The sequence below is a fragment of the Dermacentor albipictus genome, chromosome 3 (genome assembly GCF_038994185.2).
Source record: "Dermacentor albipictus isolate Rhodes 1998 colony chromosome 3, USDA_Dalb.pri_finalv2, whole genome shotgun sequence".
NCBI classification, from domain to species: Eukaryota; Metazoa; Arthropoda; class Arachnida; order Ixodida; family Ixodidae; genus Dermacentor; species Dermacentor albipictus.
Genome location: NC_091823.1, coordinates 150,428,694 through 150,444,353, shown reverse-complemented (window position 1 = coordinate 150,444,353; position 15,660 = coordinate 150,428,694). Strand labels below are relative to the sequence as shown.

At 49.0% G+C, this 15,660-nt stretch overlaps 1 protein-coding gene across 3 annotated transcripts in view; it reads left to right on the top strand.

Moving 5' to 3' along the window:
• The first annotated feature begins 7,490 nt into the window (after window positions 1–7,490).
• Window positions 7,491–15,660, top strand: part of LOC139057622 (uncharacterized) — a 29,274-nt gene continuing 21,104 nt past the window's right edge. Inside the window, exons 1-3 of one of the 3 annotated variants that reach the window (XM_070536172.1) lie at window positions 7,491–7,626; window positions 13,574–13,772; window positions 14,381–14,447. In XM_070536172.1, the coding sequence (XP_070392273.1) occupies window positions 13,576–13,772; window positions 14,381–14,447 (264 nt within the window). In that variant the 5' untranslated portion in view covers window positions 7,491–7,626; window positions 13,574–13,575. Of the gene's footprint in view, window positions 7,627–13,436; window positions 13,773–14,112; window positions 14,244–14,380; window positions 14,448–15,660 lie in introns of those variants that run through there. The other 2 variants (XM_070536171.1, XM_070536173.1) reach the window with 2 other exon arrangements.

The following is a 15,660-nucleotide window of genomic DNA, read 5'->3' as shown; positions in this document are numbered from 1 at the left end:
AGTGTCTGCTTTAGCTCCAGAAGGTTTTTAACACAATCAATGTTTAAATATGGATGTGAGCTTTTTTCCATATTTTCGAGAAGTTCACAATTTCACCTACAAGCGACATCCCCGACAACAGAGGCGTGCTTAAGAACTTAAAGCATACACTCTGATATAAAGTTACAAATGGCCCAGGTTGTTTCAAGTTTCTCGTCACCAGACATACTATGCCGAGCGTTCGAAGTGCACGCTGCCTCCTGTGTTAAGCGTGAGGCGAGAAAGGTCCTTTGTGCCCTGTGCTCTTGGCCGAACTTCTTTAATGCTATATGGAAATGGTCCTATCACTCTTCAGCTTGAAGCTTAGAAATTTTTTATGCGAAGCATATTACTAGAGCTCAACCCAGCTCCTCAGGCACGGCGGTGTCGCCTTCAATACCACGTGACACCGTGACCTCACGACAGAGCAGAAACGGGGCTCCAACTCGCGCCGTCGCTCGCGGCGTCGCCTTCAAGGCTGACCACATGACACCGTAACGTCACGGCAGAGGAGAAACGGGGCTCCAACTCGCGCCGTCGCTCGCGGCGTCGCGGTGGTATATAAGCAGCTGCGCTTGCCTCTGCTAGACACTCACGAGGTGAGATGCTTCCTGGAGACAGAGCTGCTCGTTGGAATGAGAAGCGAAGGTTGCGACGTGCTACAGAGACTGTTTCTAGGTGGCTTTGCGATGGCGCAGTGACTACGCGCCCCGCATCGGACGCGGTGAGCGTCGAGCAACGCAGCGTTTGGCGCGACAACGAAATGTGCACCTTTGCAAGCGTCGCGCGCCTGAGCCGACGTCGACGACACCGGCTTTTCTGCGACACGAGCTCCTTAACGCTGTCGCGTTAAAATAAAGGCTAGTATGCTTCGCATCCTGGGCTTAACCTTAGCTAAACCACAGCCAGTTTTTTTGTGCATTCATGATCAGCTTATTTTCAGGGCACCATGGCGCAATATTTCCAATGTCCTTTGGAAGAGCGTCGCAATTACTAACATTTTTACCGCTTTAAAAGATTGCGCGTAATCGACATATAATGAAATTGAAGAGTTTCGAGGGGCTCCGGAAACGTCGTTAATAAACAGCGAGGAAAGAAGACGGCCAAGGACACACCTTTGAGGATCTCCACTTGTAGCTGCATAAACTTCGGACGATTGACCATTTACGCTAACGTAGGAGTATCATTCGCGTAGGTAGCTTCTTGTCGGCGATGTGACACAGTGGTGCAGATCAAGTTGTGTCAACTTTTGAAGGATTAATTTGTGGCATGCGACATCAAACTTCTTACTGAGATCAAAATAAATGACATCCAGCTGTCCTTTTGTTACACTCCTTGAAAGGCGTGCATCGCGAAGCTAATGATGTTGGTAGTTGTGGGGCATCCCGATAAGAAACCATGGTGCTCTGGAATGATAGTATTTTCAATAGAGGATGAACTTATTCAGTGCCGAGTTGACTCGAATAATTCAGATGCTGCGCATAGGAGAGAAGTAGGCCTGTTATTTCTCTGCAGCAGTTTTTACCCCTGACTTAAAAACGGGAGCGACCCGCACTGTATTCCAAGCCTTTGGGAATGTGTTCGTCTTTAAATCAGAATTAAAAGTACAGGTAAGCACTGGAACACTGCATGACCCGTACGTTTAAATAAAAGCAGGTGTAATGTCAACAGGGCCACATTAAAGAGGCGGTTTGAAGAATTTGGTGCTCTTAAAGACAAGTTCCTCTGAGACCGATAGACCTGAATCAAGGGAAGGCTGATTGGAAAGCTTACTAACTCCGTCATTATACCCTTCACGATACACAGACCCGAAGTGTAGGGCGAAGGCGCCCGCGACATCTGCGACAGCTGCGCTGTCGCTACTGAGTAGAGAGATTTATAGTTTCGTATTTTTGGACGATTGTTCACGACCTTGTCTCCAAGAAGATGGAATTTTTAGAAGTACTAGCTTTAACAATTGCCATGTAGATGGAATGATCACGCTTGTAAATATGTTTAGAGGGTGTCCTCTACATTCTAAAGCCTATATGCCAGTGAATGAAGGAAAAATCAGACATCCACCCGTTCGTAGCAATTGCTACAAAGGAAACCCATACGGGTTCCTCGAAAGAAAAGCCTCATAGTTGAAGCGAAATTCGTCCTGCTCCGGGACTCGAACCCGGGACCACCGCCTTTCCGGGGCAGCCGCTCTACCATCTGAGCTAACCAGGCGGCTAGCAGATGGCAGGGCGAAGTCGAATTTGTCGACAACACGAAGCAAAGGCAAGAGGCAAGAGTTTGGCGTAGTAGTTCTGCGGAAACCCGCAAGGTGGAGAGAAGAGTGTTCCTGATTTGTACATTTTGCCTTCCTGCGAGCATGGTATTTTAGTTTCAAAGTTGTTTTCAGTTCAACAAAAATCCAGGGGAAATTTGGAGCGTTTAGCACCTTTTAGTGGTATAAAATTCTTCATTCCATCGTGGATAATATTCGCGAATGCCGTGACATGGTCATTAACATCTCTTAGTTCTACTACTGAATACCAGCCCCAATTATTAGGATGGTGGTAAAGACCAACGCAATCTCCACTTGACAAATTTAAAAGACCGAGGTGTTGCAGTCTCCTTTAATCCCCTGCTACTAGATATCGCGAATTGTAATGAAATATGAAGCGAGGATAATATTTATCTGGTTTACCAAGGGGAAAGTCACCACATGACACATTCACAGCTTCTGCGTTACTAAGGCATAGGTCTAGTATGTTGCCACAAGAGTTCAGAATATGTTAAATTGGCGCAGAGGTGCAAAAGATACAAGATGAAGCAAGATGTTGCACTTGGCAGATAAGTAAAAATAACGAGTTGAAAATTCACCAGTCTGCCAGGAAATGCCAGGCGTGTTAATATAAGCAGTTATAAGTATTTTATGGTTTGCATGGGCCGATATACCATCTCAGTAATTGCAACAATAGTCTTGTACGTATAAGGCGCAACACAGAAATTCCCTATTTGTAGAGTATTACTACCAGCACAGAAAATCTGCGCCCACACACAGTCATTTTGACACTCGACGAGGCGCCGATTTGAGAAGTGTAAACACCCAGAATATCGGGGATGTAGATAGGCCCAAACGCTGGAACATCCCACACCCATCAAAAACTAAAGGCGTCGCAGAAGACGCGGCAAGAATCAGATATGGCCTAACTTAGTGAGAGACCATCAGCCTGGTCAATGCATTCGTAAATAAATGCATCATATACGCCTTTACATAGCTTTGACGAACCAAGAGATAAACGAACAAACTCAATAATCAGAAAAGACTTCAAAGCCACCCTTTGTCTTCTCGAATGTGCTAGCACAGAGAGACTCGAAGGACTAGGTCTGCACAACACATTTGACGAGTACGCAGTCACGACATTTTATGATCAGAAAGAACTACTTTGTTATTTAACTCACGACAGAGAAGAATTGGCGAGTTTAAGCTTTGCCTTGAGACCCCCCTGTTGCGGAGAGGAACCAGCACAGATACACATTCGATTGCACATTGCAGTGGCCCCTGTTCCCCAAAACACTCATCTCAAGTACCACCCCAAACGACGCAGAGCATTGGCAAAGGCTCTTCACAAATGTTTCGGCAAGGGACCGGGAGTGTATTACGCGGATGCTACTGGAACCAGCTTCAACAACTTCACCGTAGTCGCTACGTGTCAGGACAACATAACAACGGCATCCTTCAAAAGCTCCTCCGCATGCCCGACCATCGCCTTGGCCATTTAGGGCATCGAGCGCCAAACCAATTCGGCTGTCGTATTATCGGACTCACAAGTGGCTTGCCGCCTGTTTTTAAATGCGATGACACGCCATTCAATAATCAAAATTTTAGAGAATCAACCGGAAAGGCACCACACTATCATATGGTATGCGTAGACCTTATACCTTGAAGATCAAACGTCCGAGCAACGGCATGGCCCAGAAACGACCTTCCACCGAATCCTCGTGACATCTTAGATAAAACACAGAAGCGGAGACGTCTTGTACATCCTCACTCGAATGTATACAACCAACAGGAGAGGGACTGGCCGCGTATTCAGAAAAATACATGCCCCAACTTGCATTACCTACACATACTACACCCCTCGAGGTTCACTGGCGAGTTCCCGTGGTGCACAGAGGCAGCCACACTAAAGCACCTCACATGGGAGTTCCCCACGAGGCCTCCGCACACAGGCAGCCCCATAATACACAAACATCCGCTAGCTAGGGATAGATAGTTAGACGCACGGCTTGCGGAAGAGGGCATGGAGAGCCAGTTGGCTCTTCTAGACCAACCCTAACGAGTCGCTCTTGCCGCTGGGGCCCTGGAATAGGGGCCCCAACCATCGTGCCTTACTTTGATTATTTTCAGTTAAGTATGTCCATGGAATTATCATGCACCGGATGCACCCCACCAAATTCGCATACCTATGCCGATATTGTGAGGTACCAGACACCCTCCAACACATGGTGTTGGTGTGCCCACATTACGATAACAAGAATGAAGATGACGCCTCAAAACCGCTACAAGCGATCGAAGAAATGTGGGAGGCAATGTTAAAGGCACAGAGCCTGGAAGTTCAGCGAAATCTGGTGGACCGGGCCCGGGCTGTGGCATTAGCCAACGGCTCTCTGGACTAAGAGAGCCGGCCACCTAAGGCGAAGAAAGAACACTTTCTCGCGGTTTCTCACAATAAACGTTCATTCCTCCTCCTCCCCCTTTCAATGAAATTTGTATTCACTCACTCTGGCAAGCGTCGTCTCCAACCAGTATGCTTTGCCGGTAGCCATGTCATGCTTAGATCTCCTCTTCATTACGGGAGAGACATAATGTTTTGTTTAATTTTTATTTTCCCTATATGTCATGCGGCAAATCCTCGCAGAAAAAATTATTACTTCTTCAATTACTATTTTGGGCGCATGAGTGTGCCTTATGAGCATGGGCCTTTGGTAACTATGGTAGCCATTTAATGAAGGGAACATAAAAAACACACTACGCTTAGGACACGGCTGATAGAGCAGTAGCAATACATCACTTGATTAGCTCATTTAGTAATGTAAATTGTATAGGTGTTGCTTGAATATGGTGCGCGACAGTAGTTTCATGTTGCTTGAATGCTGCTGCCTGAATAGTGCTGCCAGGCAAAGCACAGCGCTTCCTCTCCAGACAACCTATGCCGAATGCGCCCTGGCTCGCCACTGGGCTTGCAAACAACAGAAGAGCATAGAGTATTGACACGTGTATTTATATTTATCGGGTGACCAGGTTTCGCCGCCTAACAAATCTTATCGCACAGCGCGGGACGCGCTTGCATGTATCCGAAGTTTCTGGAAAGTTATCGACGCTTCTATCCGCAGTCTGTTGTCGCCGAACCTTGTGTTATCTGATTTATTCGCCTGACGCGAATGATGTAGAACTTTATGGAAGGCACGCGGGTCCCAACGATTAGTCCGGAACATTCGACGATTGTGTATAAAAGCCGACGCGCTTGAACCGCTGATCAGATTTTCGACGATCGCCGACCGTGTTCGCCGCTATCGTTGTGCTATAAGTGTAGCCTGTTTTGTGGGCACAGGTTCGCCCAATAAAAGTTAGTTTTGTCTATCACAGTATTGCTACTGTGTTCTTAACGTCACCACTACGTGACAGTATGTTGTGACATCTTTGCGACCAACCGACTAGGGGTATGATAAGTCCCGTGATATGCCCCATGAACATTGATTTAGACGCGAGCGGATCGAAGAGCATGATTTTGCGCTGAAATCGGCAGAAAATAAGATATAGTTTCATTCTCTACGGGTTCGATTCCACCATGTGAGAACAACCCGACTAAACGAAACTGCATCTTTATTGTTACGGTATAATTAAAAGAAAAAACACGCAGACATTCGGTCTGTGTATTTCGTTATTTTCTGCGACTTTATTTCGTATATTCAATCAACAGATGAAACATCTCTTGTTGACCTAACAGCAGTGCGAATTACGCAGGTGCAATTGTGCTTCTAACCTATATACACACCTGCTGGGAGCGGTGCGCCTGCGAGCAGAAGCGCTCACGGTGTTTCATTCCAAATCTCCGTTGTGATTGTGGCTCGTAGCGCTGATTCAGTTCAGTTTCTCAGTCAGTTAGGGCAGTTGCGTAAGCGACACATTTGAACGCAGTCAGACTTTACGCAGCCCTATTTTTCTGTAATCATCGAAATTGCACCTAAGAATAAGTATTCACAATTGAATTTAAAAACTCAGTCGAGGCAGTTTCGAAACCGAGCTCCTCCTGCTGCTACCTCATATGTAAGCACAAAAACATCTGTGACCGTGGGGTGTTTGAATGATGGCACGTCGCGGCAAATCCAAGCGTTTCACTCAGCCGCGCATACTTTCCAAGCAAAGCGCGCCGTACCACTACTTTCCGCGACTGGCCTCAAACTATGTTGCCCATGTCGTCACGGCATATTTCGTTTTAATGCTATAGTGCAGATCTTTCCTGCGGCTTTCAGCATGGTCGGAATCACTATGGCTTGGATTTATCATTAAAAGTCGACCAATATGTCGAAAAATGTGCGATTGTCAAAATCTAAAAGACTGAGAGTGGGCCAAAATGCAACTGCGTGTTAAATTGTCATTTAGTCGGTTTCTCCGAAGGTACTGAAATGTCAGCATTTTTTTATTAGCTTTCTCAAGATCATGATATTTGCGGCAAAGCGTGCGTGACTAACATAGGTACTCTTCTGCGTAAGCGACATATAAATTTTTGCTGACCTTACACATTTCGAATTTTAAAAACTTGCATGTTCTAAGAGACACAGTTTCGCCCGAAAAGTGAAGCATCGATTGGGATAGCAGATCAGTGGACAGTAAGGACGGTAGTTTTATCGGTCGAATCAACTTGTAAACGCAGTCATGCTAACTAACCCAACAAGCAATGGTATCACGCGTGCATAAGCAAAGGTTAACACATCTCACTCAATGGCCACGGAAACTTGCTGTCGAAGCACTGGAGAGAAGAAGCGCGGCAACCTCTCAGATCAACGCAAACTGAGCCGCGAGACCACAGCGCACGATGGGCTCGGCACCGGCCACAAATGGCTTTCAAGATGCATCGGCTCCGGTGAGCGTCCACTGCCGCCCTTGCCGCCCGCACTAAAACGTGCCCCACCCCTCCCTGCCCTCCCCCAAGAACCTTGCACGAGACGCTAGACCACTCGCTTGTTCCATGCTTTCCGCCCGTGCTTGTGCGACATTGAGCCGCGATCCGCGGCTCACGCTCGAACGATTTCAGTTGCACAAACAGCGTATGGTGCGCGGCGATGATTTATTCGCCCTTGGACTTTCCACGGAACCTCACGGCGAGGGCGACGACAGAAATGCACCTGTAGTGTCTATGCAACTGGTGCCGCAATAAAGCTTCCTGCACCTTCACGCATGCGCAAACTTCTCGGCGATGTTAATAGATGCCGAAATGCGTCCAGACGGGTGCGCGAGGCAGGAGCCTGGCTGCATGATGCCTCGTGTCTGACGCTTTCCGGCGGCTGAAATAGCTCTGTCTCTACCTTTCTTCAGTGCTCATGGTGTTAGCCCCGGCATTGATCGCGAGAAAGGTATTTCAGTATTTTTTACACATATGCCGCCTGTATATATGCATTTCTATAACTTCGTTTCCTGATTTTTTCAATATTCATATTGCATTGGGTGGCGACATTGTACTACCGTAAGTTCGTTGAAAAGTGTGCGCCTTCTAAACTACTGTTGTCTTTCATTTGGTTGTGCAAATTGGTCAGGTATTGCATTGTCGTTGAGCTGATTTTCAAGCTTGATAATATTGTTACGTAGGAAGACGCAGACGGAAAGCTGTATACAAGTATATATACAAAGAAATATGCCACACTTGGCCAAGAGGCAACAGCCCGTGCTAGCCTCTAATCGTCGTCGTCGTCTTCACACTGCTCGCCTCTTCGTGATCGCAAATACTGTTCCGTAGCAATATGCACTAATTTTCTCATTACATGAAGTACATATTGTTACGGTGAAGTGAAGGAAGACGTTGAATTGCACTAGAGAAAGACGAAGTCTGGCGGTTGCCTGAACGCCATATCCATCATTTGTAAATATAAGTTATTTTACACTCGTGGGCCTGCTTTCTTCCCGCAACATTTTGGTGGAAGGTGCGGGGTACCACCACGGAACTTCGCAGCGGACGTCATCTACCTGCTGCCACAATGGCAAATCAACCGACACAAGCGACAACGCCTCGGCAGCCCGTGCCCACGGTCATCCTCACTCACCCACGGGACCCGGGAACATTTTGTGGCACGGACAACGTCGACGTCGAGGACTGGCTTACGATGTACGAGCGAGTGTGCGACAACAACAGGTGGGATCCTACAATGATGCTTGCAAACGTAATATTTTATCTGAAGGGAACTGCGAAGCAATGGTATGACACACATGAAGCTGACCTAACGAGCTGGGATGTTTGCAAAGAAAAAATGCGAGACCTGTTCGGCAGACCTGTCCGTCGTCAGCTGGCAGCTAAAAAAGAACTTGCGTGCCGCGCTCAGACGTCCACAGAATCCTATGTCGTGTACATACAGGATGTGCTGGCCCTCTGTCGCAAGGCTGATGACAACATGACCGAGGCAGACAAGATTGGCCATATATTGAAAGGTATTGCAGACGATGCCTTCAATCTCTTGATGTGTAAGGATTGTGCCACTGTGGATGCAATTATTAAGGAGTGCCGGCGCTTCGAACAAGCGAAGGGCCGCCGCGTCACTCAAACTTTCGACCGGTTGCCCAATACCGCCGCGACATCTTCTTGCGAAGACCCGCCGCGGTTCGTTCAGCCCGCAGGACCGGAAGAAATAACGCGCATCGTTCGCCGTGAGCTTGAGGCCATGGCCCCGGCTCCCGTTCGTTCAGACTGTCGGGAAAGCGTACCCGCTATCTCCCTTATACAAGCGGTCGTTCGGGAGGAAATAGCAAGTTTGGGCATTCCATCTCTCTGCTCAGTCCGCCATACCAACACCTACCAAATTTCTCCGACCGCTCGCTCCCGGACGCAAAGCTTTCCACCACTCCGTCGCAACCCAGCTGAATGGCGCACAGCGCATGATAAACCCATCTGTTTTAATTGTTCCGGTATTGGACACATCGCCCGTCATTGCCGCAACCACTGGTCGTCGCCTCCTCGGTGGTCGTCTCCGAGTCACTACAGCCAAGTACCCGACAATCGCACTTTCTCGCCCTATACGCCGACTAGGAACATCAACGCCGACAGTGCTCCACCAAGATCCAGCCGATCCCCGTCTCCGCAAGGTCGTAGGTCCCGTTCGCCTCTCGTTCACCGCTCTTCGTCCCCTTCTGCAACCGGTCGCTTCGCTTCGGGAAACTAGGCGGTGCAGCTCCCGGAGGTGAAGCTGCGACTCCGACCCGGCCCACAAATCCTCTATTGACCCTGCCTACATGTGGAAACCTGCTGGACATTGAAGTCGATGGCGTTCCTGTTAGATCTCTCGTTGATACAGGAGCGCAGCTTTCAGTTATGAGCGCTGCTCTCCGCCGCCGGCTCAAAAAGGTTCTGACCCCCGCCGTACCGTGCACCGTGCGAGTCGCCGATGGGAGTACGTCACCTGTCCTAGGAATGTGCACAGCACGTGTGACCATTGGGGGCCATTATACCGTTGTTCTATTTATCGTCCTTGAACACTGCCCACACGACCTAATTCTCGGCCTCGACTTCCTTTCGAAACACTCTGCCCAAATTGACTGCTCCGCAGGTGTTGTACAGTTGGACCTGCCGCTTCCTGCCGACGCAACCACTTGTGCTCCACACCGCTTATGTGCTGCTGAATTTGCAAGGCTGTCTCCACAGGCTGCTACAAATGTCCTGCTGACGCCCTGTCCTCCCGTACCTGATGGCGAGTACGTCCTGTCGCCGCTTACTGACGTGGTTTTGTCGCGTAATATTGCCCTACCGAGCACCTTAATTCGGATCCGCGAAAACTGCGCTCGCGTGCCCATCCTCAATTTTGGGTTCTCGTCACATGTTTTGCCACACGGTATCGCCATAGCGCATATCACTCCTTTGGAAGAATTTCAGATTTCTTTTTTGACCTCTGAATCCTTCCTCAGTACGAACGGGCCTTTGTCATCCCCTCCTTCGTACTCGACGCCTGCGGACGATGTTTCTAAGATGATCGCCCCCGACCTTCCTTCCGAGCAAACAACAGCTCTTCGTCATCTCCTGTCATCTTATCGGGACATCTTTGATTTGGACGACCGTCCACTTGGCCAGACATCTGTTGTCACGCATCGCATCAACACCGGTGACGCCAGCCCCATTCATAGGCGGCCATATCGTGTCTCGGCAACAGAAAGGGCCATCATACAGAAAGAAGTAGACAGGATGATGGACAAGGACATCATTGAACCCTCCAGTAGCCCGTGGGCATCACCGGTTGTCTTAGTAAAGAAAAAAGATAACTCGTGGCGCTTCTGCGTTGACTACCGTCACCTCAACCGGATAACAAAGAAGGATGTTTATCCCTTGCCTCGCATTGATGACGCTCTTGACTGCCTTCACGGATCCCAATACTTTTCATCAATTGACCTCCGCTCCGGCTATTGGCAGATTAGCGTCGATGAGATGGACCGCGAGAAAACCGCCTTTGTCACACCGGACGGTCTGTACCAATTTAAAGTCATGCCCTTTGGATTATGCAATGCGCCAGCTACATTCGAGCGCATGATGGACTCTCTCTTGCGCGGCTTGAAGTGGTCTACATGCCTGTGTTACCTCGACGATGTGATTGTGTTTTCGCCGAACTTTGAGAGCCACCTGCGGCGCCTCACAACCATACTCTCCGTGTTTCGCAGGGCTGGCCTTCAGCTAAACTCCTCCAAGTGCCATTTCGGTCGCCGTGAAATTAACATGCTTGGTCATCTCGTCAACGCCGCCGGAATCCAACCTGATCCACAGAAAGTTCACGCCGTGCGAAATTTTCCTGTACCTTGTTCAACGAACGATGTCCGTAGTTTTCTGGGCTTATGCTCTTATTTTCGGCGATTTGTGAAAAATTTTGCGGACATCGCTCACCCTCTCACTGACCTTCTTAAGAAAGACGCCTCTTTCTCTTGGGGACCGCTACAGGAGAAAGCCTTCTCTACCCTGATTGAGCGGCTTACCACTTCCCCGATTCTCTCCCACTTTGACCCTTCTGCGCCCACTGAAGTACGAACTGACGCGAGTGGTCATGGCATCGGCGCTGTCCTCGCTCAGCGTCAACAGGGCCAAGACCGTGTCATCGCTTACGCTAGCCGCCGCCTTTCCACGCCCGAGCGAAATTACTCCATTACTGAGAGAGAATGTCTCGCGCTCGTATGGGCGGTCGCGAAATTTCGCCCGTACCTTTTCGGTCGGAGCTTCTGCGTTGTCACCGACCATCACGCCCTCTGCTGGCTCTCCTCTTTGAAGGACCCAACTGGATGACTTGCACGTTGGGCATTGCGCCTACAAGAATATACATTTTCTATTATATATAAGTCAGGACGCCTGCATAAAGACGCTGACTGCCTGTCCCGCAATCCCGTGGATCAACCGGACGATACCGATGCAGACTCGGACATCAGTATTCTGTCCCTCTCCGGCTTCCTCCACATTGGCGACGAGCAGCGCAAGGATCCTGTTCTTCGAACACTTATGGAACGCCTAAGCTCCTCGCCCAATGACCCGTCCCTTCGGATGTTCACCTTGCGCGATGGAACTTTCTACCGTCGCAGCCCTCGTCCTGACGGCCCGGAGCTCCTCCTAGTCGTCCCCAAGCGCCTTCGACTCGCCGTGCTCCAGCAACTTCATGACGCTCCTACTGCTGGAGATCTGGCCGTCACTCGTACTTACGACCACCTGCGGCGCCGCTTCTTCTGGCCTGGCATTTATCGCTCTGTGCGCCGTTATGTCGCTTCTTGCGACCTGTGTCAGCGCCGGAAGACGCCTGCTATGCCTCCCGCTGGTTTGCTTCAACCCATTGATATACCTACAGAGCCCTTCTTCCGTGTGGGCCTCGACCTCCTTGGTCCGTTTCCAATTTCCATCAAAGGAAACAAATGGATTGCTGTAGCAACCAATTATGCCACTAGATATGCCATCGCACGAGCCCTGCCAACCAGCTGCGCTACAGATGTCGCCGACTTCTTACTAAAAGACGTCATCCTGCACCACGGCGCCCCTCGCCAGTTGCTGACGGATCGCGGCCGCTACTTTCTATCGAAGGTCGTTGATGATCTGCTCCGCTCCTGTTCTACAGAACATCGGATTGCTACCGCGTACCACCCTCAAACGAACGGCCTCACCGAGCGACTCAACCGCACACTCACTGAAATGCTCGCCATGTACGTTTCCAACGATCACCGCGACTGGGACGTCGCTTTACCATACGTTACTTTCGCATACAACTCGTCCCGTCACGACACTGCCGGATTTTCACCATTTTTCCTTTTGTACGGCCGCGACCCCACCTTGCCTTTTGACACGTTGCTACCTTCCGCAGTACAGTCACCCAGCACTGCTTACGCTCGCGATGCTATTGACTTAGCCGCCCAGGCCCGAGATGTCGCCCGTCATCGCCTCACAGTCTCGCAAGCTTCTCAAAAGCGACGCTACGACCTTCGGCACCGAGACCACCATTTTTCACCTGGTTCCCTTGTCCTTCTCTGGACGCCTTCACGTCGTGTCGGCTTGTCGGAAAAATTACTGTCCCGTTTTTCTGGTCCGTACCAGATCTTACGCCAACTGTCCGACGTGACCTACGAGATCGCCCCACTCGGTCAGCCTTCCGTGCCTCCCAACTTAACCAGTGATGTTGTTCACGTCACCAGGCTCAAGCCCTATGTCCCCCCAATAAGTGAGGCTGTTTAACTTGCACCGGGACGGAGCTCCCCCACCGGGAGGGTGATGTTACGGTGAAGTGAAGGAAGACGTTGAATTGGACTAGAGAAAGACGAAGTCTGGCGGTTGCCTGAACGCCATATCCATCATTTGTAAATATAAGTTATTTTACACTCGTGGGCCTGCTTTCTTCCCGCAACAATATTAATAATTGTATCGAAAATTACATACGTTACAAACAGTGTTCTTTTTCCTTTTTCATCGGTTCTTTTTTATTTCGTTGTCTATCTTCGTTTCTTTTTTTTTCGAATAATTATTGGCGGCGTCCCAGTGTGGCACCCAACTCGCGTGCCTTAGCGCACTTACGTGGGCAAAAAACTTAATAAAACGATGACTTAAACTTATGCAATCTTTTACTTGCCTTTTGCAGAATTATTACATAATCTGCAGTTTTTGGAAGTGTAATAGGTGTGAAGGTACTTACTCCTTTAGGTTGACAAATTCGTGTTCAAGCTGAAGAAGAAAAAGACGGAGAACGCCACCACTGATGGTCCCCTTAATTTAGAAATCAGGGATCGCCACTATTTCGACGTTTGATATCTTGAACTGCTGAGGTAATTTGAGCCCAGTTCCTCCACGTCCCGTCTCGGTAAATTTTGTAGCCATGAATGCTGTCCACGCTGTTGCCGATTCCGGGGAGTTCGTGCCCGTCCAGTCGGTTGGCTCGGTTGCTTCACCCGCCGCTGTCGGAACTGCCGCTGTCTCGTCACCAAAGCGGCACAGGCACCACCGAAAGCGTGGAGGGAAGCCCCAGGACAAAGCGATGACGCCGCAACCCGCCGACAATGATGTAGCGGGAAGGCAAGTAAAGTGTAAAAAGTATAGTGTGCAGGGGAAAAAATCCCATGCGAGGAAATATACTACCGGTGCTTCCAAAGGTTCCTCGAGAGCTTTCAAGTCATTAAAAATAAGACAACTTAGCAGTACGATTGGCGTGGTGTTTTGTTTTAAGTACGATGATACTTTTGTTTAACGGAACGCGTCTCGCTGCATTCTAGACTGTTCAATCCGTGGCGCGCTAGCCGTGCAGCCAACCATGTCGAGCACAAGCTACAACGGTAGGAAGCGTCAGAACACACTATCAGGCGATAACGCAGGCAAAGTCGCCAAATTCCTTCACATCAGTCTCGTGGTCTGTACTGCGTTGTTAAGTGAGTGTATTCTATACTTAAGTGTGCCGGCGAAGTCTGTGGCGCTCCTATAAGTCCGAAGTCTGTGCCCTTCCATTCCTATCCGGAATTTGCACATCATCGACGTTCATGGAGCTATGAGGTCGGCAGCAGCTTTACGAAAGGGCATATCAGCAAAGCCCACAAGGCCCCTGCCAAAGACGTGTTTATACGTGCTTATGTGTATGGTAAACCTTATTGTCTTCGTTCTGATCCTAAGCATCTGAACTTTTCTTTCAGCTCCGGACAAAACGCATACAAGCCGCTCTCGAGCGTGTCATCGCTGGCGTCACCGGAGCCGGAAAGTGTGAGCAACTGCACATGATTTTGTTTTTGCGGTGTGCTACCTTCTTTAGCCACCTTCGTTTTCTTAGCACTTATCTTCCCAGTGCACTTGCAGAATGAGCACTCGGCGATACCAAAAACAGCAATTTTCTCAGGAAAAAGCCCTCAACTTTCACAGCCCTACATATATGCTTAGCCCGTTATTTCAAGTGGTTCTTCTCAAGCCATTAAGGGAGGCGATGCCGCATTTCAACTGCCTGTACTGGGGCACCTAGGCCATTTCTCCGTAATAATGTGGTTAGTGCAGAGCAGCCTACCAAGAAGTGTTGTGCACAAATCTTCCGTGCATGCGCGTTTGTGTGCGTATAAGTTGTAGCGAGGCATGGTATGCTACTCGAATGTTGATAGCCGTTTTTCAAAGTCCTGCTAACGAACATGCATGGAAGGCGTCACTAAAACAAAATGACTAGTTCAGATGACATTAGCCCTACGGTTGTGAATTTTCGAGTGTACGAAGGCGGGACAGAAAGGCGGCGACGACAACCTCTGGCAACGACAACCATGTCATGGTCATTGCCCGGAGCCGCCAAGCAATTGCGAAACCTAATGATGTTTCACAATTGCTTTAATCCTAGCATAGCGCGATGTACAACCACAAAGGAGCTGAGTTTTCTGGCAAACACAGCAACATCTATAGTTTAAAGCGCTGTAAACGGTCAGAGCCCCCAGCGTAACTAAATTCTGGAGAAAAACTAAATCGCTTCTATGTTAATGACAATGCAAGAGGAGACAGAAGAAATGAATGTACAACCGAGCTATCAGAATTATAAAACAAGAAACATGCTTCAGCATTTGTAATCAGGCACAAAAACTGCAGAAGTCGGGACATACGGGCGTCCCAAATGGGTCGTCCTTGTTCGGTCGCTGGACATTTACTCAATAGTCGAGACCACCTCGCCGAATTCAGGACGGTTGGCAACCACAACCATTTCTGTTCTCCTTCTGAAGACTAGTGAGTGCACCTACAGTGAAGGAACGTTCGAGAACGCGGGAGAGCTTGGCACTTTCGGCAGTCGAATTCTGAAAGCATCATAGAAATTGCTTTCTTTTTTAACCTCGCGCGTCGTCATTGAACTATTCGTTTAAAAATTATTCATTTTTATGTAATTATAGGTAATTCTATTGATGGACCTTTAGATGAGAGCTTGTGTAAATTTAAGTTGATCTAACTTTTG